We start from the raw sequence: 26,445 nt of genomic DNA, 5'->3' as shown, positions 1-26,445 counted from the left end.
GGAGAAAATCCATTCAAGAACTTCCACTCTCTTTGGAACTTGGTCCTGGATGCAGATGGAGTAGCAGTCTAAGCCTTCTTGTTCTTGGGGAGACCAATTACCCCATTCTGAAGCAGACAATATACTGCAGTCTTTATATTCTGATGTTTGTCAGCTTAAAAAAAAAGGGGGGGGGGAGGGGGAGTGGTAAACTAGGCTGGATCTATCTGCCTAAGATTAATAATTCTGATGTAACACTGATCCACCACTTCAAATTTCTTTCTATATGCCCTCTATTTGGGAAACTACATCATATAATCACCTCGTAGTCATGTTTGCTTGAAAAAGACGGTGTTTTCTTGCTGTATCACCTCTGTCTCTTGTGCCACTTTGTGTATCAATCAGCTAGCTGGGCATCCCTCCTATAAGTCTTCTTTGGATCTTGGCACTCTTTGATCCAGCTAAGAGTCTGTGTCTCCTGTTGAGTTATCAGGGCTCCTTACATAAAATTATTTTAAAACGTACTAATCATGTAAGCAGGTTTCCATGGCAGCTTTGTTTATAGTCACAAAAAAGTGTGTGCTCCCTGTGAAGCTCAGCAGTAACCAGTACCTGATTGGACTTCCATAGCATCAGGCAGAGGTGGTGGTGTGACAGAAGCCTGGTCTACACTACGCGTTTAAACCGGTTTTAGGAGCGTAAAACCGATTTAACGCCACATCCGTCCACACTTTAAGGCCCTTTATATCGGTATAAAGGGCTCTTTAAACCGGTTTCTGTACTCCTCCCTAACGAGAGGAGTAGCGCTAATATCGGTATTACCATATCGGATTGGGGTTAGTGTGGCCGGAGATCGACGGTACTGGCCTCCAGGCGGTATCCCACAGTGCACCACTGACCGCTCTGGACAGCAATCTGAACTCGGATGCAGTGGCCAGGTAGACAGGAAAAGCCCCGCGAACTTTTGAATATTTACTGTTTGCCCAGCGTGGAGCTCCGATCAGCACGGGTGGTGATGCAGTTAAAAATCAAAATAAAGAAAGAGCTCCCGCATGGACGATGCGGACATGATCGCTGTAAGGGCAGGCAAATCTGTTCTATCAGCGCTCAAAATCCTTTTTTAAATATCTCCAGACAGATGCCATAGCAGGGCCTCAGCGCACTGCTGCGTGACAAGCGTAACGGAAAGCCAAAGAATCAAATGGACGCTCATGGACTGGAGGACTCAAGCTATCCCACAGTTCCTGCAGTCTCTGAAAAGCATTTGCATTCTTGGCTGAGCTCCAAATGCTTCTAGGGTCAAAAACAGTGTCCGCGGTGGGTCAGGGCATAGCTAGGCAATTTACGCACACCCCCACCCACCCCCAGAAGTGAAAGGGAAAACAATCCTCTCTTGACTCTTTTACATGTCACCCGATCTTTACTGAATGCTGCAGATAGACGCGATGGTGCAGCACTCAACACCAACATCCTTGCTCCCCCCACGCTATGGATGGCTGATGGTACAAAACGACTGGTATCCGTCCTCATCATCAGCCTATTGGCACATGGGGCAGTGCAAAAGGACTGGTAACCATGCTGACTAGCATCTGTTAGGTCGATCAAGGGCACCTGCCCCTAATTTTTCCTGGTAGATGGTACAATATGGCTGATAACCATCGTCATCATAGCAACAGGGGGCTGAGCTCCATCAGCCCCCACCCTTCATGTGTAAAGAAAAGATTCAATTGCCCCTGAACTAGCAGAGGGATGCTGGGCTCCTCTCCTACACACTCCTTACTGTCCTGTCTGGACTATCATAGCAGCTGGAGGCTGCCTTCCACTCATATCTCACTAACAAGTCACTGTGTCTTATTCCTGCATTCTTTATTACTTCATCACACAAGTGGGGGGACAATGCTATGGTAGCCCAGGAAGGCTGAGGGAAGAACGGAATCAACAGGTGGGGTTGTTGCAGGAGCACCCCCTGTGAATAGAATACAGCTCATAATTTCTGCAGGATCTGACACAGAGCAGCTGTGCTCTCTGGTTCTCTGATACAGTGGTTCTCTAGTACACTTGCCCATATTCTAGGCAGGACTGATTCTATTTTTAGATACCAAAAAGGAGGGATTGACTCAGGGAGTCATTCCCAATTTTGGCTTTTGCGCCCCTGGCTAAGAGCTGCCAGGGGCACTTATGACAGCAACAAATGGCACAGTGCAAAAGGACTGGTAGCCACGATCATCTTATTACCAATTTATGGTATGGTAGATGGTACAATATGGCTGATAACCATCTCTGCTATCATGCAAAAGCAAAAGCATGCTGCTGTGTAGCGCTGCTGAATCGCCTCTGTGAGCGGCATCTAGTACACATACGGTGACAGTCACAAAAGGCGAAACAGGCTCCATGATTGCCATGCTATGGCATCTTCCAGGGCAATCCAGGGAAAAAAGGCATGAAATGCTTGTCTGCCGTTGCTTTCCCAGCGGAAGGAGTGACTGATGACATTTACCCAGAACCACCCGCGACAATGATTTTTGCCGCATCAGGCACTGGGATTTCAACCCAGAAATTCAAAGGGGCGGGGGAGGCTGCGGGAACTATGGGATAGCTACGGAATAGCTACCCACAGTGCAATGCTCCAGAAATCGACGCTAGCCTCGGACCGTGGACGCACACCACTGATTTAATGTGTTTAGTGTGGCCGCGCACACTCGATTTTATACAATCTGTTTTGTTAAACCGGTTTATGTAAATTCGGAATAATCCCGTAGTGTAGACGTACCCTAAGTTTAGCTCATTGTGCTTACTGTAAATCTCAGGCTGTTTTGATGTGAGGGGGTTAAGGAAATCTCTCAACCAGGCTTCTGGTCTGAAGAATCTTCTGTTCTTAATGACACAATCGGCGATAGGTAGTCTGGCCACGTATGCCTGGTTCTAGTCCAAGATGTGCAGGCACAAAAGGGGTGGGGATTGTTTTGGTTTTTAAATTAGTCTTTTATATAAACACTATCAATTTCTTTAACATGAGGACTGTATCAACATTGGGAGTACAAATTATCAAAAATTTGCTTGTGGATGAACTAATTCCCATTCCCTCTCACTCCCCATGTTTTCTTTTGTAGGGTCTTAGCTGGAGGCATACAGAGTCCCCACCAAATACTCCTGAGAATGGCTTCTGATTACTCCTCAAAAGAAAAAAAACAAAACAAAACTGAGTTCTTCCTGTATTGTGATGACCTACAAGTAGAAGGAAGTCCCTGCACCTTTTTCTCCTCCTTTTTACTAGGAAAAATCAAACCTTAGAAATTTCCTCTGTGGAGGAGTGACACCTGTGGCCAGAGTCCATAGTATGCCTTTTATGTCCTTCTCAGATTTATAGGGAAGAAAAAGCAAGAGAAGGGGGTCCAGCTGCTGAGTATTGCCTACCCCCTGCTCTATAGGACAAAAGAAGAGTAGCCTCAGCAGCCTATGGTTAAGATTTTGTCAGTTATTTTTAGTAAAAGTCAGACAGCTCACAGGCAATCAACAGAAATTCACAGAAGCTCATGACCTGTCTGACTTTTACTAAAAATAACTGACAAAATAGGGAGGGGTGGGTCCAGCACCCAGCACAGGTCCATGGCCCACAAGGTGCTCAGAGATGCGGGGGTCCGTCCCCACCCCACAGCAGCTAGGAGCTGTGGGGGCCCTTGCCAGCTCTAGCCCCTGGCTGAAGCAGAAAAAGTGTCCCAGAGGTCTCTGGAAGTCACAGATTCCATGACCTCTGTGATGTAATCCTAGCCTTACCTATGGTAATAGAATATCAACAAAGAGGGGATCAGGGGAAAGAACTGCACCTGCTGTGCTACAGAAATAACACTTTGAGATGAGCCCTTGAATGTTACAGAAGCTCCTTAAATCCCTGCCTGCGGAAGGAGGAGGGAAAACAATCACATGGCACAGCCCTTTTGTCTCACTAAATCCCCTAGTGCTACACAACAGTTAATACCGATGTTGTCTCACTGAATCCTAGGATGGGCAAGGCAGGCTTACATAAGGGATGACTCCCACCTTGTTAAAGAGGGTGAAGTAAATTAGAAACAAGTAAGAGATCCTTTATTGCTGCTTGTTCCTCCATGTCTGGGCTGATCTCTACCTCAGCCCTCCAGGACTGCCAGTATGGGGCATGGCTGACCTGCAATAAGCAGGGTCCCATTAGTCAGGCAGGTAGCGCATGGCTGTGTGGCAAAACATGGTGATTTCAGCTGGCTAGGCAGTACTGGCATAGCCGACTGTGCTAAGTGAGGTCCAAGTTAGCCTAGACATTTTTGTTCCCTTTTCCTGCAACTTGTCTATTCCTCTAATTGCCTTGAAGCTGTTCCACCAGAGCGGCATGTCCAGACAGGCTGCAATGGAAACTTCTGCAGCCAGCAACCCTGGTATCAAAACAGGGCAGGGGGGAAAAGGTGTTTCAGCAAGCCTGCTGCAGAGCACAACTCCTCCCCCCACCCCCACACCCTTTTCAAGGCAAACTAAAAGCCCAGTAATGTTTAGAATCCTTTTTTTTGGTTGTGTTGTTGTTGCTTTGAGCAGGTCATCTGGTAAAGCCCTCCTGCAGCTGCTGGGGGCAGTTCAAACTGGCTAGAAGTGCCTGGGTCTTCAGGATTGTGGCCACTTGCGCCTGTCTAATTGGGGTAGTAGCGCCCCAAAGAAGCTGCAAACAGGAGTAAGATCCATTGTAATGGATCTGCAGAATTTCCCCGCAAAAGAATAATCCTTTGTAAATTCTGTAAGAATATGATATAGACTCACCTTGTGAACCTCAGGGATGGTATTAAATTTCTCAGACAATTTACTTGCAAAAGAACCATAAACACCATCGTTCATGTAGTACATAAAGATTGGCTCATCATCACTCCTGGTTTGCTCCACTGGAAGAAAAATGGTTAAATATTTCTATAATAAAAACATTCAATTTGCAATCCTTTGTAAGCTAATTCCTCCCCCACCCCTCAAGAGTATGTAAAACGTGCATTGGGGAAGGAATGTAATTAGAGGTAGGCTTGAATTGATATTGTAGTCTCAAAGGCTATGCTTAAGGATGCATTTTGCATACTTAATCTTCTAGTCATTATTGAAAACATCCAAAAATTCCATTTTAGTAGAAGAGGGACAATAGTAGCTCCATTGCATGTTCTTCCATCTTCCCCTAATTCAGCTTTAATTATATGCTGATAGGATGCCTGAAGATCATAGATGAGTCACATCTATTTACTAGTGAGGAAATAAGCAATGCCAAACAAACCCAGAAAGCAGAGAATGAACAGAGGTGCAGATTAACCAGGTTTGGAAGGATTAGATTTTTATCAGTAAATGTCTTTCACTGCACACACACCAACTGATGAAAAAATATTTCCACCAATGATAACAAAATGTACAGATAGGCAAAGAAAGAAAAGCGCTGCTTGAGAATTTTAGAGTTTGATTAACGATATTCATTTTATATATTTTGACATAGGATGTTGATAATTTGTTTTAAGTTATAAAAAAATTTGGACTTTTTGAAACTCAGCAAAGTAAGTATTGTCTTACCACACCGCGTAATATCCCGCAAATGTGAAAATTTAAAATATATATAAATGAAAAAAATATGCTTCAAAACAAACATCAGTATAATCAGTCAAAATTATTTAAAAAAAATCAACACTTAATTGTGCCAAGCCTAAGATTAACATAGGGACAGAACCTTAAAAAATAGACAGACTCAAGTATGAGCCATTTATTGAATAGAAAAAATATTAAAGCATATAATTCATGATCTACACATAAAATTGAGCTATGCTGACAAAAATGGAGACTTATTTGTACTGATTCACACATGTACAAAACAAATATGTTGCTTACTTCCAGAGGGAAGAAATTTATCATATTCAACAGCTTTCTTTGCAATGATGTTAACTGCTAGAGTAAATGCAGATGAAACATAATAACATCCAGGCTCTGCAATCACATTAACACCGGATTCTTCAGGAAAGTAGACATCCAACAATGGACTGATGACATGATTAACCTAGGAAATTGAAGTCACAGCTAATGTTTAGATTGCTCATCTGATTTATTTTGAAGTTTATTTATAGTTCTTGTGAAAGGTGCTCGACTGATAAATCAGACACAGAAGTCCTCTGCCACAAATTTCCAATCAACAATTTACAGTGCTGGTGAGTTGGCCACAAGCTGATTTTTACTACCCATATTGGGCCTTTGCTGAATCAAGTCTCAGACACCATGGTTAAGATTTACGAAAATAAAAAGGATGTTACTTTTGGGATACTGATGCCATACCTAGGCACCTAATAATAATTGCAAACTCTTATATAATGCTTTTCATCAGTAGATCTCAAAGCACTTTACAAAGGAGTTAAGTATCATTCTCTTCAGTCTCCAGTAAAGTCCAAGTCATCCAAATGACCAAATCACCATTTAAGTAATTTCAAAGTGGTTGTAGTACAACAGATGTAAAATTATTTATGAATCCATGAAGTGTATCAGGGTTGCATTTAAAAAATGCAAACAAAACAGAGCAATTTGGTCAATTACAGTTTTGCATCTTGACAAATAAACAAACATATGGTATTCACTGAATTTACCCAACATTAATCGGATTTTTAACTTCAATATTAATGCTATAGTCTTGCATGACTTGTCCACAACTACTTGATAAGGCAAACATGGACTAAGTAGGCAATTTTCAAAGTTCTATTAATGATTGTAGCTGTTTGAACCTATTCGTTTCAGCACTCCAGGCTTTGGGAGTTTATCTATAAGAGTACACAAAATACAGTGATCAGTCTAAATCGCCATTATTCACTAGTGACCAGGTCATGACACCAAACCAAAGATAAAATGAGGCTCTGTCTACACTTAAAATGCTTCAATGTAGACACGTACTACAGCAACAGGAGGGGTTCTGCCATAGCTGTAGGTAATCAACCTCTGAGAGGTAGAGCTAGGTCAATGGAATAATTTCTCTGTTGACCTAGCACTGTCCACACTAGGCTTTAGGTTGGCTTAACTGTCTCTCTCAGGGGCATGGATTTTGAACATACCTAAAAAAATGTAGCTATGTCACTGTAACTTTTCAGTGTAGATTTGCTCTAAGAGTAAAAATCTTAAGGCTCATTAAAGCAAATGTCCAGCTGATGCATTGTGTCTTCAGTTCTAAACCAAAATACTGAAAATTCCAGCTGCAGCAGCAGGTCAGTATTCATCCACTATGAATACAGTAAAAAAGAACTGCCTCCAGAAGAAAGGGCTAAAATCTTCATGGTAAGAAGCATGCAAATTTTAAAGATGACAAGAATAACTGAGGCTTTGGTTTTCTGTCAATTTACAATGGTTACTGTTTCTCTCATTTGTAAGACCGTAGCACCTGAGGGACAATTTTGTGAATAATTTATGTAACATTAGTTGAATCAGAATTGAGAGACTAGCAGTACTTCATGGATCTGTACTAATTCTCTGCTAATGACTCCACAGTGCAACTGTGGCCTATAATCCAGTCCATCCCCATGGTTTTAAATCTGTCAATCCAGGTTTTAACTATCAATATTAGTTGGAAACTGACATGTCAAAAACTCCAAACCGACAAACGAAAGGCAAGCTAGTTCTAACTTCCACTGAGTTGCATACCTCTTCCAGCTGAAGTTCTGAACCTGTGAAGCCCCCACCAATGTCCAACATGTTCATCTTAAAGCCAAATTCTTCCTAAAAGGAAGTATAGACAGGCCTTTAAGCATGCAGACAATAGAAATTAAAGTTTTTATTGAAGAGCTCTCCAATCTCATTCAATATTGTATGCTCATGCTTTAAACGTGAAATTGTGATATCTTAAATACAGTAAAGAGTATTCCAGTGAACAATTCACTCGAGTTATACCTAGTATTATTCTATATTAAACATTAGTGCAATTAGTAAGGAGAATAAATAAATTAAGCAATTCTAAAGTAAAGCAACCTTAATTTGGCCTCTGAGTATGCAGTAGAAGAGTCTTTTCTCATAAAACTGGACAGTGCAATACACTGTTCAGCAAATACTTTACTACAATATAGTGGAAAAGAAATACATGTTTATAACCGTAGATGCACATAATAGTATGTATAATATAAATGGTTGCATGGTGTGATAATGTGATGAAAGCCCTTCTTGTAACGCATAGGCACAAGGGGGCAGAGTTAAAACTGGTGTGGGAACTTCAACTGTCTTCCTTGTGTAATTAATTACATCAATAATTTTTCAATAATCACAGTAAGGTCATTATCTTGGATTTTTCTGAACTCAAACTTAAACTTTTCTCTCTCACTTAAAGCGAACAGAAATATTTTCAATACAAAAATCTGTTTCCTTAACACTAGTATACATTTATAGCCTAAAACAAATTAATTTACCAGTGTCAACAAGTCAGTTCCTTTTTGCCAAGAGAACCATTCAGGGTTCTGTTCCTCCCCACCGCAAAACCCAATGACATAATTATATAAGGCAACATAAGGAAGGCAGCCACATGCATTGTTCAGTTGGTAATGATTTCATCTCATGCAGAGAAAACAAAACCTGTTCACTGGTCTTGGTAGATAAACAGTTTAATTTACTTTTAAGATGTATTCTTAACTTAGAAAGCTACAAATATATTCTGCTGAAGTTGAGATCTTGGACTTTAAAAGAAAAAAAAAAACACCACAAAAAAACCCAAAACACACCACACCCACTAGCCCTTAATGAAAATTTTAAAATACAATAAAGGATGTTTTAGTGGAAGATTTTATTTGTCTCACATTAAATATTCAGTAAGGTCTATAATTTACTATTCAGTTGTGTGTAATCATTCCGTTATTTGAAGGGTCCTTATCAGACTAGCAATACACATTTTAGGAAATAAATTTTTCTTATCTCCATTAGCGAGAATATAGTAGGATGACTCCTCTATTAAATTGTATGTTAGCATAATTACTTACAGCCATGTCAAACACACACCGAGCATCAGATATAGCATGAATGTACACTTGAGGTTCCTTACAAGAGCTTGAAATGTGAAATCTAAAAGAAATGAAATATAATAAATACACAAACCTACAACCTGCATTAACAGAACATTGATATATCTAGACCAATAGGGACATATAGCCGATCACTCAAGGGAATTTGACAAAGGAAGTATTGTTTTGACAGTACACACGTATTTATAGTAGTAGAAATGCATGTATATTCCATGCATAGGTGATTACGGTTTTATTTGTTTACGAGAAATTTATGCAATAGGAAGAGACCTCAAAACATCTTTGCTTTCCTTCTAGCCCATTTGCACACACAAGACAAATTTGTATAGCACAATTTAAGAACAACAATGGCTTCATTCTAATCTTAAAAAAAAAAAAAAAAAGGAAATTTGAGTGTCAGTGTTCTCAAGATACAACAGTTAAAGTTGCCTAAGAGCAAGTCCACAGAAATAGGTTTATAAAGAAAAATAGGCTCAGTAGTGAGATAGCATCTGAGAACCAGTTACAGAAAATACTCTAAAAAACACAGTCCTAGCACTTCCCTACCCACAGTGTTCATATCAGTTCTGATTTTTTTAAACAGAATTTTAGGCTTTGGAGAATTAAAACTTTTGTAATGTATGTTTATAGAACTGTACAAATGACCATAGGGACACAGTAAAACAATAGATATTATAACAATTGGGAATAACAGTTATTCCCAATTAGCTTCTTTATGATTATTTTCATTGTAGACTAGATTGTGGACTAGACACTAGACAGATTGATGGCACAGATGAGATGGGGTAATTCAAAACAGGTGAACAGAAAACATTAGCTAGGAAACGAGAGGCTAAGAATAGATCAGACAAACCAGTCATTTTCTCATATCTAAAACTACAGACATGAAAGGAATAGAGCACAGTTTAAGCCAGAAGTCTGGTCTTGAAATCTAAGATCACTACCTTGCTATGACACAAGAAGACACAAGAAAATAAACATTTTCATCACAGAAATTTAAAATATTGTGACACCAGGTTTATTCAGAAAAATTGTTCCTTGTGCCCACTCACTAGCACAAGGCCTTTTAAAAGTGACCTAATGCTTATGAACTTTGTTGTTCTGACAGCCCAGAAGAATGATGTCTTATTTATGTACAGAACACAAAAAAAATACAACTACGAACGGTGAAGGTATAACATTTCCTTTATAAAAGTATATCCCTATTGACACGAGAGATGAGACTTGTCAGCTTCCATGGTTATACAGTCTAGACCACTCTGCTCAGGCTGCCAACGAAGTGCCAATTAAGAGGGTGACTCTTGTCCAAGGGAACTAGATGAAGACTACAATTCATTTTACATCTTTTATGTTTCACGCCCCTATAATATAAAGCTTCGGTGCTTGTGAAAAACACGAACTCTGCATCAGATAAAGATCACAAAAGCCATTAGTCACTTCTGATCACTACTAACTTGGGTAAGAACCAAAGCAGCAGCCTAGAGGTGAAAGGCTCTGTATCCCATTATCAATCCACTTGAGTCATTCAACCTCTAACATGTGCATACTTCTTTGATATGTAACATGTATTCACTCAGTATTCTATAAGCTGTTTTATAAATAAATGGTACAAAATGCAAAACAGATGACCCGTAGCTAGAAGAAAAGGCTCACCACAACCAAATGATGGGAAGGAGAAAGAGTAGAACGTAAGTTTGAATTAAAATGGATGGAGTACTTTAACATATTTTAGAGCCCAATCCTGCACTGCCACAAGGATGGACTAAGCGTTCTTTTCCAGATTATTTGGCCAAACATCTAAAAGAGGGAAGGAGACAACGAAGGCACAAACTCAGAGTCAGCTATATTTTCTGCCTCTTTTTGGACCCTTGTGAGCCATGTGGCCCGATTGATTTTCATTTCTAAAATTAAGTTAGAACAGTTTTAGACAAACTGATTTAACCCTGTGTGCTGACAATTTGTACTCTCTTCTCATCCTTAGTGCTAAGTAAGCTCAGCCACAATATGACTGTTACTGAAGTGACAAAAATTAGACAGATTAAGCTACTGATACCTCAGAGTCTAAGTCTTCATTGTGACAAACACGACAGATCAATTTAAATGAACTTTCATCCTGTTTTGCATTTGTACATTTTAGTTACTTTTCTAAAGAAAGGGTGATTCTCATTGGTTGGTTACATTTGGTGGTACTTTTTGCTAACCAGGATGATACATTATCTATAAACGTTGTTTCAAAGCAATTATATAGCTTACACACATTTATTCAGATTTTTGCATTTTATTATGTTAGAAAATGGTGAATGATGCAGTTCTAGATGATTTACTAGATTAATATTTTTTACTTTTGATGTTTGTCAAACTACATTTCAATGGAAATTGGAATTCAATTAAAAATGCACAAAACTTTTTAAAATTAGTTAAAAATACCTTACGTGTGCTGGATACATAAAGTTTATCAAAACATATTTTGCATTTAAAACAGATTTATAAACAAAGGAAGTAGCTTCAGTTAGTGAACTGAACTAATTGTTTCTGGTCATGTCCTTCAGGATTTAGAAGTAGTTCATCTCATCCTCAGACACCTCATTTTTGTATTTGAAGAGCAGAAGCAGCTTCTCTGCTTTTTCAGCTCCCAATTGGTTTCTCAAATTTGAATGAATTAGTCATTAAACTGAACTAACTGAATAAATTCAAATGAAGAAAATATTCTGTCTGTACTTGCAGAAGCAGTTAATGCTGTCAAAAGCTGGTTTAGCTTTTCAACACACTCTGGTTCCAGGTGCTTAGCCAATGACTTCCATCAGTTCAGTGCTTTGACTTTCTTTAAAACTTTGGCAGCAAATGTATACTGCTTGAATATTTTTTTTATTTAAATTTAATACTTTTAAGAGATTATAGTAAGTTTTGGCATTAACATACATTGCCAACTTCAATTTTAAATAGGTTAATTTATTAAAAAAGAAAAATGTATTAATTTAAAAAATCCAATTTGTTTAGGTTAAAAAAAAAAAAGGATTTTTTTTAACCCACCCCGGTGACTGATAAAGGAATATTCCTCTTCTTTTGACTGTTTCCTTAATCTATCAAACATGTTCATTAGTGTTCCACAAGTTTTTGCAGCAGTTGAAAGCATACAGACAATTTGTGCATCAATTTTTGATCGGTGTGATATGAGAATTTTTCATCTTTGTGCATCTAGCTTACTCTAGATTTAAGTACCACAGGTCACTCAGTTTAGGAAGACTAAAAAACACTTCAAGAAGATCCACTGCCATCTACAGGTCGAAAATTAAAATGACTAGAACTCTGAACTTGAAGTGATTACTATGGACATCACTAAAAACTTTTCATAGTTAAATCTTACAGCATTATCTCACCCATTATCTGTACTGATTTTCCCACACTGAACTACTGCCTTTTATCAGTTCAACTGTTTGTCTATGCAGAGTTAGACAGATAAAAAGCCAATCACTGGAAAGCACAAGAGCAAGAGTAGGGTAGTCAGTGGATGAAACGCTCTAGCAGTTTTTCTGACTACAGCAGAAGGGATTTCACATATTCACTTTGGGTTGCCTTAACATCAGTGACACTTTATGTAGCTCAAATGCAATTACTTTTCTGTTTCATACTGATTTGAATGTGTATCTCCAAAAATTCTCAAATGATGCAACTGGATTTTATATTGTTCCCTACAAGGAAAGGACAATAAACTGGCACAATAAAAAAAAATTTGAATTAAATCTAAGTTTGAGTATTTAATATTACACATAAAAGGGGAAAAAAATGAAAAAGCTACTCACTTAACACCAACTATTTGGACTTCAAGCTCCTTAGCACATTCCATGAGGTGCCTACAGCTCTTCAGCATGGTGCCAAATTTCATGTTCATCTCCTCAGCTCCACTAATGTCTTCTGTGGCAATATGTAGTAAGAGCCTAAGAGAAGGGGAAGATGATTGGGGCACAGTTGGTTTACATCATCATCAGCACATGTGAAGCCTGAAGACTGTCAGAAGTATGTTGATTATGTTGTCAGTACTCCAACTCCATCGATGGATGAGTCAAGTGAACCTAATAAAAACAATCCTGTACAGAGAAAAAACTAGCAATTAGGGGCTAAAACATGGAGCCAACAAAGAAAGGGGATTTGGAAATGCAGCAACTAAGACTCTGTTGTAGCAGCAAGAGTCTGTTGGGTGCTGTAATAAAAAAAAGGGTTACCTTCTCATAAGGAGTGCTTGCTCATAAGCTGCTCTTTAGTGACAATGGGATTGCTTCTCTCCAGCCCTTTCCTCCTGGCTGGCAGAAGGAAGAGTGCCCTGGGATTCCCTTTGGAGCCTGCTGTGTTTATCTTCTTACATCAGCCTTGTCTGGTAGAAGTCTGATACATGTAGAGACCCCTCCCAACCTCCCTACTCCACCAGCAGCTGGACTGGGTGCAAGGGGTGTTCCATTCCCTCCCCCATTACTTCCTCATTGCCTGTGAGAAGGAGGCTGCTGTCGGAGTGCCGTGCCATTTCTCCTCCTCCAATGGGTCTCACATATCATAGCTAGAAGACCTATTAACTCAGTCTTTGGCTAGAGCAGGGGGTGGCTAATTTCTTGTGGCTTTGTGAGCTGAGTCTCATTAGTTGATAATTAATCAGTCTTGTTATGCTTTAATTGCTATGGAGTGGTAATTTGATAAGACATGCCTATCAAAACCAGAGTGTACAAAACACAAGATTATATTAATACAAACTCACTCAACGTCAGCTAAAAGGGTCAATGACTCCATTTTCAATCCCAAGTGAGAAACACCATCAAACATAAAAAGCCGCATTTTGCACTAGCTGAAGGTTGGCTGGTGAAGTCCAAGCACCCCATGCAGAGTGAACTGCAGTAATCCAATCTGGAGATGAAAAAGGCAAGGATAACTGGCAAGTTCTACAGCTGAAAGGAAAGATCACCATCTCCTTGCCAAGCAAAGATAAGCACACTGTTGGCTACTACCAGTGATGTGATAATCTAGCAGCTACCAAAAATGTAATGGAACCCTCAAATTGCAAACATTTACAAAAGACAGTTTAAAGGGGTATGCCTGAGGGGGGGAATCTAACTTCCATTTCTTCCACATCTGCCCTTCAGCATCCTTGCTTATCATTTATGCCATTTGTTACTGCTGGCATTTCACTCATTTTGGATAAAGCAGACTGGCCAGTTTCATTTTCTGGTTCTCTTTCACCAGCACAAACACTTAAATGATTAAAAAAAAAATTCCTCTGATCAAAATTAAACAATTTTAGTTATACAATGTTCTGTAATAACAACATTTGGACAAACCTATATATTGGGCCTAGTTATTTGACAAAATCAAATCCTTGGAATTCACCATATGACAACTCCAAAAATATATCTATTTCTGCACACTACAGCTTAAGTAGCACCAAGGTTCGCCTGAAAACATTTGTTAACCAAGACTACATATGCCAAGACTACAAATTTTCATGACTGCATTATAAAGCATCAGTCAAGATTTTCTAGTGAAAACAACTGTACAAGATAAAAGAGAAAACTACTTTACCTTGTAATTTTGCTCTTCTCAAAATATCTTGCAGGATTCTCATGCCTGGGTCTCAGCAGGCTAAAGTGAGGCTGGAGGAAGTCCAAGATCTTGGTGCTTTTTGGCCCTTAAAGGCAATGGTAGTAGATAGGAGCATGATCCATTCTTTCACTACTGGAGGTCACATGACACCCTGAGCATAATTACTGCCTTTGGATTCTTTCAGTCAATTCCAGATTTTAGCAAAATGTGAAGGCTCCGCAAAGAAAAATTAGCCAGTCACAAAACTAAACGATTAGAAAAAAAGAATGCCTTAGAAGGCTGAATAGTAAAAGCATCAAAATCTGAGAAACCAACACTTCAAAAAGGTTCCTCTCCAAACATCAACAGAGATGGATGAAAATCTTCAGAGAAGAATTACAATTTTCTGTGCAGGATTCTCTCCAGGAATGCAAGTAACTAGAGTCACATGACTGGAACAGGCAGTAAGTCAATGCAAAAAATATGAAGTTATTTTTGAAGTACATAAAGAAGGTATAAGATACCTCCCAAAAGGAAAACCAAGCTTTTATCACTTCAGACTGTAGGACAGTCTGTAGGACAAACACAAGGACTTCAAAAGTTTAGCCAACTCAGGTGAAATCAACTCAGGTGGAAGCCAACTCAGAAAGAAATAAAACTATGTGGTAAGAGAATTTGGACTCAAGAGCTACAGGATTTATACTCCAAAATAGGATTTCTTCCTATAAGCTGAATCTAAGCAACTGCTTTGTAAATGCATGGAGCAAGTATCATGCAGCAGTCTTGTAGACTGCTAGAAACATCCATGAGGAAGACGGCACAAGCCACTGACTGACTGAATGATCCTTTAACAAGGCCTTCTAGTTTACAAAGGGTTTCTCATACACATGCTAGCTACTATCACGCAGATCAAAGGCTGTCTGCACCAGATGCCAGCCCAGGTCCATGACTTCCTGCACTAAGATTATTTATTTACCTTAAAGACTCCTAGCATTTTCTCATAAGAAACTGACTGAACCAGGGCAGAGGCCTTTTTCAAAAGTCAGTCTGTCCTTTGACTGTGAAGAACTGATATTTCATAATGCAAAAGGATCCAACTGTGGACTAGTAAACCTTTGTCCAAAAGAATCTTAGCACTGAAGCTCAGGATCACAATGAACAGTCTTTGCTCCAGCCATGGCCACCTCAACCACAAGATCATGTGGGGATGGGCAGGGCAGAGAGAGGGGAAACTTAGCTGAAATACACTTCTTCACCATCTGACAGGGACAACAGTCTGGGCAGCCTGTTGCTTCTTCACCAGCTGGACCCAAAGAGGGTGCAATGGCACCACAACCCTACTAGATGGAGGTGAAAGCCTTGATTATAGCCTTTGAAGATTCCTGAACTGGCACTAACTCAAACTAGCCAACTTCGCCAGTTTTTGAAGAAACTGGAGGAAGCCAGATCCTCCCACAGTCTTACTAACGTGCTGCTGCTCTGCAATGGAGATGTTTTTGCAATTAGTTGGTCAGCTTATCTGATTCCAGATAGAAGCCATGTCATCCTGATCACCACCCTGCTCCCACTACAGTGATCTATCTAACAAGCTAAGGGAGCATAAACAGTAGCACAGAAGTCATCTCCACTACTTTTAAGACCCTTCAATTGCATGAGGTACCTATGTCAAAGTGAATGCTTCATGCACCAACCAAACCAACTTAGTGTGGGTGTAGTCTCTGTGCAGATGGTGCTCGGATTGTGGGAAGCACCACCAGGTCTCAATGCAGGGTGGGAGATAAGCACTGAAGGTAGTACTGTAGCCTTTGAGACAGCCTAAGAGATAACCAGGAGGGACTTGGCAAGATCCCAAACAGTACCATCACAGAATCTCCCCAGATCCATCTCCAAGATGTGAGCCTGAACAGAGTCAGGCACTTTGGTAGTGATATGTCAGGGCACCTTGTTTCTTGGTGTTTCCTGTTGAAATGTATGTGGAAGCAACGCCTCATTAACCAACATGAAGCACAGGACTACTCACTTCAAGTACTGACTCCCAGTGACTTGGGAGGCTCAGACCATTGTCGAGCCCCCAGCTATGAATGGGGATGATACAAGATGCTCTAAGGAAGCTGTCTCGCATTGGGTCTAGAGGGAAGTGGAATCTGTGCCAATGTGTGTGGCACTAACAGAACTCCAGCACTCAGCAGTGGAAGCAGACTCAGGTTTATGATTGAGCGATTTCTCTTTTTAAGTACTCTAAGCCATGGCTGGGGTATCTCAAGAAGGGACTGAAGACAATACCTATTACTCTTAATTCACTGGTGACATCTGCAGGGGTATCTGACACCACTACACAGCACACCCAAATCCCAGGCAGAAGATTCAAGGTATGTGCTCATTTGTTGACAATTGATGCCACTGGGAGTCAAGTAAATGGATGACATCCTGAAATAAAACACTGAAGCCATGCAAAGCAAGACTACTTGTAGATGAAGAGGAGCTGAGGCCCCAAGGCAAGCACCAATGTACTGAAATTAAACTGCCAGAATACTGACATGAAAGTTCGGCCCCCAAAGTCAAAGTTCCCCCTAGGTTTTTCTGAGCACGGGGAGTTCCACCTGTTATGCTAGGAAGCTGAGACCCAGAAGAGAAAATCCTGCAACAAAATATCTTTAGAGAAACACTGCTACACCAGAGCCAAGGTTGGACAAAATACATGCAAGTAAACTGCATTAAAAAACCCACATGCTTCTCTTCCTTCCAGGTAAACAGACAACTCATACCACAGCCAAAGTTAAATTCCCACAGCAATAAGAGAAACTAAGATTTCTCTCTCTTTTCAATGCAACACTTACTTAGCACTTGGATGGTTACGTGCAATTTTCTTTAATTCACTTTCATTGTCACAAGTCATGATGTTTACCCCAGTTTTCGCTGCATATTTTATCTGAGAAGCTTGCTTGCAAGGATTTGTATATATAATGTTTTCAGGAGCAATGCCCAAGTCTTGTACCAATGTCATTTCAGACTGAAAAACAAGACAGTATTAAAGTGTTAGACACATGTCAAATGAGTTTCAGTAGTGAATTTAGCTTCAATTTATGTGGGGATATACAGATGCCCCCCAGGTTACGCAACCCTAATGCAAATCCGCACTTATGGAAAAAGTTCTGTAAACTAGAAATAAGAGGGGCGTTTTTTGGGGGTTTTTTTTGCGTAATGGTTGGGTATAGGTTTCTGACTTACGCAAAATTTGAGTTACGCAAGGCGTTCCGGAACAGAATGCTTGTGTAAGTCAGGGAGCATCTGTATAGCTCAAATAAGATTTTCTTCTAGCTAAACTGTGTATTATAAGTTGCTTCAAGAGTACAAAATGGAATTGCTATACTGAGTCATAATAAAGGGTTTACAGTTTAAGGCAAAGAATGTGTCCACATGGTAACTAAAAAAGCAGTGCCGCAGACGTGGAGCGACTCGGTGCCGGCGGTGTGTCCTGCACGGGAGGAGGCCGCGGGACCGGTGCGGGCGGTGCCGCTGGTTGAAGAGACGCCTCCATGAGGATCTGCTTTAGGCGGGTATCTCGATCCTTGCGGGTCCGCGGTTTGAACTTCGAGCAGATCGGGCACTTGTCTGTTCGGTGCCCTTCGCCCAAGCAGCGGAGACAGGCGTCGTGCGGGTCTCCCACGGGCATCGGTCTCTGGCACCCCGTGCAGGGTTTGGGCATGAGCCCGCACCGGCTAAGGCAAAAAAGGGGAAAAACCCCCTTTTTACCTTATCTATCTAACACTAACTATACTAACTAAATAACTACAACTAACTATGGTAACTATATACAACGATGAAGAAGAGAGAAAGCTAGGGACGTGGAGAACTGTTTAGCACTCCACAGTTCCAACTGCCGTCACGGGCGGTAAGAAGGAACTGAGGAGCGGACGGGCCGGCTGGGGTATATAACCGGCGCCATAGCGGCGCCACTCCAGGGGGCGCCAGCCGGCCCGCCGGAGTAGCTAGGGTAAAAAAGTTCCGGAGAAGCCATGCACGCGCGGCGCGCACACCTAACTGGAATGCATTGGAGCAATCACTCGAAGAAGAACAAGATATACAGAACAAACAAACACTCACTTTACTAGAACATGCAAACCCAATTCCAAGAGCTGCCAGAATCTCAAGTACACCGGGAGAGGAATTGCATTTTACAGCATAAAATGGTTTTACTGGTGCCATCACATTCTGCCATTGGTTGTGTTTCTTCAGAAGCTTTCCAAGATCACCAACAAAAAATGCATTTTTTCCAGTCTATAAACAAAGGACAGTAGAAAAATAAAAATCACGTATCTATAATGGTGGGCCTGAAGTCAAAGCAAAAATACCCCATGAAGTACAAATATCTCATATTTATTAAGTCAAAGAATGACTGGGAATCATAGATTATATATTTTTTATTCTGCCATTGGCTTAATTTATGACCTTAAACAATTCATTTGACTTCTGTGCCAAAATTTACCCAATTTTAAAATGAAGGCAATACCTACTCCTTCAAAGAAATTGTTAAAATTATTTACATAATACTTTAAAATTCCTTGGATGAAAGACCCTACCTTAAATGCCTAGTATTACAGATTTTGCAAGAACTATATCTAAGGTAACAAAATATTTCCATTACAAGCACTTCTTTATTTTTTAAAAAGAAGTCCTTAACTTTCCTGAGCAGGGGCAGGGCCACAGTATCACAGAAATGTAGGACTGGAAGGCACATCGATAGGTCAATCCAGTCCAGTCCCCTGCACTGAGGCAGGATTTATCATGACTAGGGCTCCGTGTCGGTCACAGAGGTCATGGAAGTCACGGATTCAGTGACTTCTGCAGGGGACAGCGTGGCTGACCCCAGAGCTGCCGAAGCAGCTGGCTCTGGGAACAGTTACTCAGGTGGCCTCCAGGACAGCCACACCAGGCGGTCCCTACCTCAGCCACCACCTGGATGCTTCCCCCCCCACCCCCAGCCTCAGCCACTCCCCCCACCCCCGATCCCTTCCCCCACGCCTCCCAAGGTTTAATCACAGGTATCTTTAGTAAAAGTCATGGACAGGTCATGGGCTGTGATTTTTTGTTTATTGCCCGTGACCTGTCCATAACTTACTAAAATTACCCATGACTAAATCATAGCCTTAATCATGACCATCCCTGGCAGGTCTTTGTCTATCCTGACTGTAAAAACATCTAGTGATGGAGATTCCACAACTTTCCTAGGTAATTTGTTCCAGTGCTTAACTACCCTTACAATTAGAAAATTTGCCTTTCTGCAATTTAAGCCCATTACTTCTTGACCTGCCCTCTGTGGATAAGGAGAACAATTTATCACCCTCTTCTTTGTAACAACCTTTTACATACTTGAAAACTTATGTCCCCCCATAGTCTTCTCTTGACTAAACAAATCCTATTTTTTCAACCTTTCCTTGTAGGTCAAGTTTTCTAGACCTTTAATCATTTTTGTTGCTCTCCTCTGGACTTTCTCCAGTTTATTCACATCTTTCCTGTGGAGGCCTTTGCTGAGCAATTTAGTGCTGAGCAATGTTCTCCAACTGAGACCATAGTGCTGAGCAAACTGGAAGAATTACTTCTCACGTCTTGCTTACAACACTCCTGCTACTATGTCCCAGAGTGATGTTCACTTTTTTTGTAACAATATTACAATGTTGACTCGTATTTAGTTTTTGATCCACTGTAACACCCAGATCTTATTCTGCAGTACTCCTTCCTAGTCAGTCATTTCCCATTTTATATTTGTGCAATTGATTATTCCTTCCTAAGTGTAGTACTTTGCACTTGTCCTTTCTGAATTTCATCCTATTTCTTTCAGACCATTTCTTCAATTTGTCAAGATCATTTTGAATTCTAATCCTATCCTCCAAAGTGCTTGCAACCCCTCCCAGCTTGGTATCGTATGCGAACTTTTTAAGTGTACTCTCTGTGCCACTAGGCAAATTTATGAAGATACTGACTAGAACTGAACCCAGGACAGATCCCTTCTGCACCCCACCTGATATGCCTTTCCAGCTTGAGTATGAACCATTGATAGCTACTCTCAGAGTACGATTTTCCACACAGTTGTGCACCCACCTTATAGTAGGTTCGTCACTAGGTTATATTTCCCTAGTTTGCTTATGAAGAGATCATGTGAGACAGTATCAAAAATCTTACTAAAGTCGAGATATATGACATCTACTGCTTCCCCCCTCCACAAACCCTGTTACCCTGTCAGAGAAGAATATTAGGTTGGTTTGACATGATTTGAGGTTTTCCCCCCATTATTCTGAGGCATCAAGATTATAATTACAATTCTATACAAGAGTCTATACTAAAAGTACATTAAAGTTCTAAAGTCAAGCACTCAAAAGTTAGGAAAATGCCAGGTCACCTGTGCAACCTGGTTAACTCTTAGGTATGGCATATTAAATAACAGTGGTTCTATTCTGACCTCTGCCACAGATGGCCTTGTGCAACCCTTCCATTACCCCTTTATGCTGTTTGCCTGCTTCTTAAGATAGGAGTGTGATACCTTGCTCAATAAAAAAGTCTGACATCACAGAATTAATAAAACCAGTCAGTAAAAGATCCAAGACTAGAACTCATGGTCTCCTCCTGGCTCCCAGTGCAGCATACCTTCCTCTAGGCTGAAAGAGTAGCTGCTGTTGTTCCCCCACTCCACCCACTCTGTTCCTAGCATGTTGGAGGCTCATTGGGAACTGGGAGCATATACAGTGCACTTAGCATATGTGGAGAAGAGTTCTGTGGGACTAGTGGGGGCTACTCAGTGCAGATGGAATATAGAAACTTTAACAGGAAGACCCAAACAATCTCTGAGCATATGCAAATGATTTTTTTCAGAGGCTTATGAATCAGCCAAATCTGGGCAAATTTTCATGGGGGCAGTAAAAGACACTTCTCTAACCCCAGCACTATCTACTGGCCAAACTTCAGGTCGCTGCTCAAAATCCCATAGATGCTAAAGCTCTTCAGAGGAACAGCTGGATATTTTATTTATTTAACATTGGCAAAGCGATTTCCCCCACAACCTCATTTTTGGAAGTGGCTGAACAGTTTTTGCTCAAACTTTGCCAACAAAATTCAGCCTAAGGCAGAGCGCAAACATAGAAAATTTCAGCCCAAAGGGTGAAAATTCAGCAAAGTTATAAGCAATTGGAAAGGGGTTTCTAATTAAAAAAGGTTAGACAACCTTAACTGTATGTGTCATTGCCATCTTGCCTACAATACACTTGGCTAGTCAGATTTAATTTGAGACTAGGAATTGAAGAATTTAAGTACTAGCAAATTATACTTGAAAATTAATTCAGTTAAACTAGAAGGGCTTGGGTATCAAATACTTACAAGTGTATGTTCATAAACATAGTTGTCAATAACATCTCCAAGAGTTGCTCCTTCATCCAGCAGGCCAATGGAGTAGTTTGCATCCTCAAGAAATCCTTTCATCTCAGCCGTATTCCGCAAAGCCGACAGTCATAAACCAAGAAACACAAGGGACAGGCCGCCAAGCCTTAGATCCGGGTCCTTAAATTATGCAACAAACTGCACAACAGAAAAAAAAAAAGGTAAAATAAACCAGTTGATAACAAACAGCACACATCATCCCCCAAGGCTTCTATTTTAATTTACAAAGGACCTTCCATTTTTGGTATGCTGCAAATTATAAGACACTTGTTAAATGAAGCTTTCTGCTCTGCTCCCTTCACTCACCTTGGATCAAGAGACTGTGGGTCCTGCACAAAGATGCACAATTTTACTAATTCTTGGAGTAAAATAGAATAAAACTGCCTTAAACTGATGCTAAACTTTGAGATGAGTCAACTGTCATATTTTCTACTAGAAAGGCACTACCCGTACCTCTATTCAAATGGCTGAAATAGTTCATATGAAAGTCCTGTTCTTGGTAAGGGTCTCAGGCTGGACACATTTATTTGTTTCATGACAGGGATTAAAAATGTACTGCTCTGGATTATACAAATTATTAAAAATACTCATAGATAAACCGTAAACCCAAAACATGGGTGGAAGGAAGCTTGTTTGCAATATTGTTGTATCCATGTTGGTCCCAGGATATTAGAGATAAGTTAGGTGAGGTAATCTTTTTTATTGGGCCAACTTCTATTGGTGAGAAAGACAAGCTTTTTATCTGTACAGAGCTATGTGTGGTTTGAAAGTATGTCTCTTTCACCAACAGGTGGTGGTCCAATAAAATATATTATCTCATCCACCTTGTGTGTGGAAGCATAGTTCAATGTCCAGAGTGCGATCAGCACTGGATGTTCTTTATCGTCTTAATAGCTGCAACCCCTTCTGTGTTATTCCTCATATTTGGAGACAGATACCAAGGCTTTCAACAGTATGGTTCTTGCTGAAGCCTGATCTACACAAGAAAATTAGCTTGGTATAACTACGTTACTCATGGGCGTGAAAAATCCATAATCCCGAGCAGTGCGGTTAAACCAACCTAACCTCAGGTGTAGCAAACGCTAGGTCAATGGGAGAATCCTGGCAACTGCCTCTTTGGGAGGTGAAGTATCTACGCTGACAGAAGAACCCCTCCCATCGGCATAGGTAGCGTCCTCAGTGAAGTGCTACAGCAGTGCCACTGCAGCGTTTTAAGAGTAGACAAGCCCCTATTCGTGGAGGCCTTATCCACAAGAAAGCCTTGAGTCTATTGGAAACATGCTAGCACTGAGATTTGTTAGGATTTTCTTATATTTTCCCTTCACAGTTTTGTTTTGAATTTATAAAATACAAATGCATACCCATTTTATGCATATATTAAATCCAGGATGGAAAAAATACTTGACTTTGTGCCAGTCTAACTTTATATACTGTCTTTCACATCTCTTATTCCGAAGAGCTGAAGATACCAATAGAGTGGAGATAACATCAGTGAAAAGCAGTTACTTAAGAAGCTCTAAAATTGTATAAGAACTGTAACTGCATGTTTTAAAACTCATTTGTTGCATGTGCTATGTTGAGATTAAACAGTGACAGACTTCAAAATAAATCACTGATGTAAGAAATATGCAAATATATGTATTTCTAAATATATTCATAGCCAAGTTTCAGTTCATTTGTCTTTTGTTTAATAATAAAGTCTGTATTGGCAGTTAAAAGTTTTTTTCTGAACAAGGTGCATCAATTCAATTTAACAGAGTGACAATTTGGGTCAAAAAGGGCCCTGAATAACTAAAACATGTTTTTATTAAATATACGCAATGTATTAATATGGGGGTATGCGACATAATGCCAAGTAATTTCACATAAAAATGTGCACATGGCTGAGAATTACCAATTGCTGACTGGATCATTCCATCAGTCTTTCTTGCTTAAAACAAGTTCTGTTAGAACTCTTTGAGATTTTAAAGATTAACTGTCCAGATCCCAGGCTGGAGTTTATAAAAATTGTCTAGCTACCGTTTTTACATAAACATTGTGGCTATTCCCCAAAAACTCTGGTTGAAGATGTCACACTGATTAGGAAAAAGTTGAGAGCTTACTAGAAAGATATGCTACTTGGCTTTGAAATAAAAGCTTTGTAGATTTTAACAACAGTTCTTAGAACAATTGTACAGAAGCTGCAATAACCAAATGAAAAGAAAGGACAGTTACCTGTTCCATAACTAGCGTTCTTTGAGGTGTGTTGCTCAGATGTATTCCACAGTAGGTGTGCGTGCTTGCCACGTGCACCAGTGCCGGAAGTTTTTCCCTTAGCAGTACCCATGATGGGGGGGGGGGAGGGAAAGCACGCTGCGACCCGTGGATTGACGCCTCTATATCGCGCTATAAGGGGAGCTGCGCACTTCTCCCCACCCTCGGTTCCTTCTTGCCAGACAACTCTGACAGAGGGGAAAGGAGGGCAGGATGTGGAATACACCTGAGCAACACATCTTGAAGAACGCCAGTTACGGAACAGGTAACTGTCCTTTCTTCTTCGAGTGATTGCTCATGTGTATTCCACAGTAGGTGACTCCAAGCTATGTCTGATGGAGACAGGTAGGAGTTTACAGGTTTCTGGGATGCAGTACCACCCTACCATCCCGTGCTTGGGAGACAATCGCATAATGCGAAGAAAAGGTGTGGACAGAGGACCACGTGGCAGCTCTGCATATGTTCTGGATAGGGATGTGAGCTACATAGGCGGCCGACGAGGCCTGAACTCTCGTAGAATGAGCCTTAACGATAGGCAGCGGGGGAAGCCCTGCCAGCTCATAACACGTGTATGCATGAGGTGATCCAGCGCAAAAGGCACTGGGTGGAAATTGTCTGTCCCATCTGTTCAGCCGACACAACGAACAGCTGCGAGGATTTCCGGAACGGCCTGGTTTGGTCTAGGAAAAAACCAACACCCTACGCACATCTAGCGTGTGTAGGCGGCGCTCCTCGTTGGAGGAATGGGGCTTAGGACAGAGTACCACTAGGAAAATGTCCTGATCCATATGGAAGGTGAAGACCAACTTTGGGAGAAAAACGGGGTGTGGATGAAGCTGGACCTTATCCTTGTGGAAGACCGTATATGGGGGTTCCAAGGTCAAGGCCTTAAGCTCCAAGACACGCCGGGCTGATGTAACGGCCACAAGGAATGCTATCTTCCATGACAGGTGAGACCAGGAACATGTGGCCAAGGACTCAAAGGGAGGACCCGTGAGGCAGGATAACACTAGGTTTAGATCCCATTGTGGCATGAGGGGCCTAGCATATGGGAATGAACAATCCAGGCCCTTTAGAAAGCGGGAGGTCATACTGTGGAAAAAGACTGAGTGGCCCTGTACCGGCAGGTGAAAGGCCGATATGGCCACCAAATGCACCCTGACGAAGGTGGGAGCTAGCCCTTGGGTCTTAAGGGACAGGAGATAATCGAGAATGAGTTGGAGCGATGCGGATGATGGGGAAGTTCCCTGCTCCCCCTCCCACCTAGAGAACCTAGACCATTTGGCCAGGTACGTCCATCGCGTGGACGGCTTTCTGCTTTCCAACAGAACTCGTTTGACATTCTCCGAACACCTCCCCTCCTCATCTAACCACGGAGCAACCACGCTATCAGGTGAAGCGCGGCCAGGTTGGGGTGGAGGAGCATCCCCACTCCTGGGAGAGGAGATCCGGACGAAGCAGCAGCCACCGCGGAGGAGCCGTTAAGAGTTGCAGGAGAGTCCCGTACCAGTGTTGACGGGCCCAATCCAGGGCTATGAGGATGACCCGCGTCCTGTCTGCTTTTACTTTTTGCAGGACTTTGCCTATCACGGGGAAAGGTGAGAAGGCATAGAAAAGTTGGCCCGACCACCGGAGGAAGGCATCCGAGATCGCCCCCCTTCCTGTCCCTCCCCTGGAGCAGAACTGGGGGCAGCTGCAAAGAGGTCAACCCGGGGAACTCCCCACTCTTGGAAGAGCTGTAGGGCGACCTCCCAGTGGAGCGACCACTCATACTGGTGGGAAAACACCCTGCTGAGGTGATCGGCCCACACATTGCGGGCACCGGGTAGGTGGAAGGCTCACAGGGAGATATTGTGGGCTATACAGAACTCCCATAGGCTCAGAGCTTCCAGGCACAGGGCCGAGGAATGCGTTCCTCCCTGTCTGTTGATGTAATACATCACAGCCGTATTGTCCGTGAAGACTCTGACTGCTTTCCCGTAAAGGTGCCTGCAGAAGGCCACACATGCCAGCTGTATTGCCCTGAGCTCCCTGACATTTATGTGTAGGGATAATTCCGAAGCTGACCATCTCCCTTGGGTTTGAACGTTCCCTAGGTGGGCTCCCCAGCCCAGGTCCGAGGTATCCGACAACAGATCTAGTAGGGGGGAGATTTCTTGGAAGGGGACCCCTTGCAGCATATTGCGCAGGAGGGACCACCATTGTA

General features: G+C 41.5%; 1 protein-coding gene across 2 annotated transcripts in view; it reads right to left on the bottom strand.

The window, feature by feature from the left end:
- AZIN1 (antizyme inhibitor 1) overlaps window positions 1-26,445 on the bottom strand; it is a 62,234-nt gene that overhangs the window by 5,343 nt on the left and 30,446 nt on the right. For both annotated transcript variants that reach the window (XM_045004059.1, XM_045004060.1), the window contains exons 3-10: window positions 21,927-22,124; window positions 18,663-18,836; window positions 17,396-17,568; window positions 12,797-12,931; window positions 8,955-9,036; window positions 7,636-7,710; window positions 5,851-6,016; window positions 4,759-4,877 (exon numbers count right to left, since the gene is read on the bottom strand). In XM_045004059.1, coding sequence (XP_044859994.1) covers window positions 4,759-4,877; window positions 5,851-6,016; window positions 7,636-7,710; window positions 8,955-9,036; window positions 12,797-12,931; window positions 17,396-17,568; window positions 18,663-18,836; window positions 21,927-22,028 — 1,026 coding nt within the window. In that variant the 5' untranslated portion in view covers window positions 22,029-22,124. The remainder of the gene's footprint in view (window positions 1-4,758; window positions 4,878-5,850; window positions 6,017-7,635; window positions 7,711-8,954; window positions 9,037-12,796; window positions 12,932-17,395; window positions 17,569-18,662; window positions 18,837-21,926; window positions 22,125-26,445) is intronic.

The sequence above is a fragment of the Mauremys mutica genome, chromosome 2 (genome assembly GCF_020497125.1).
Source record: "Mauremys mutica isolate MM-2020 ecotype Southern chromosome 2, ASM2049712v1, whole genome shotgun sequence".
NCBI classification, from domain to species: domain Eukaryota; kingdom Metazoa; phylum Chordata; order Testudines; family Geoemydidae; genus Mauremys; species Mauremys mutica.
Note: the sequence above shows the minus strand (reverse complement) of the source record. Positions and strands in the feature narration are given on the sequence as shown.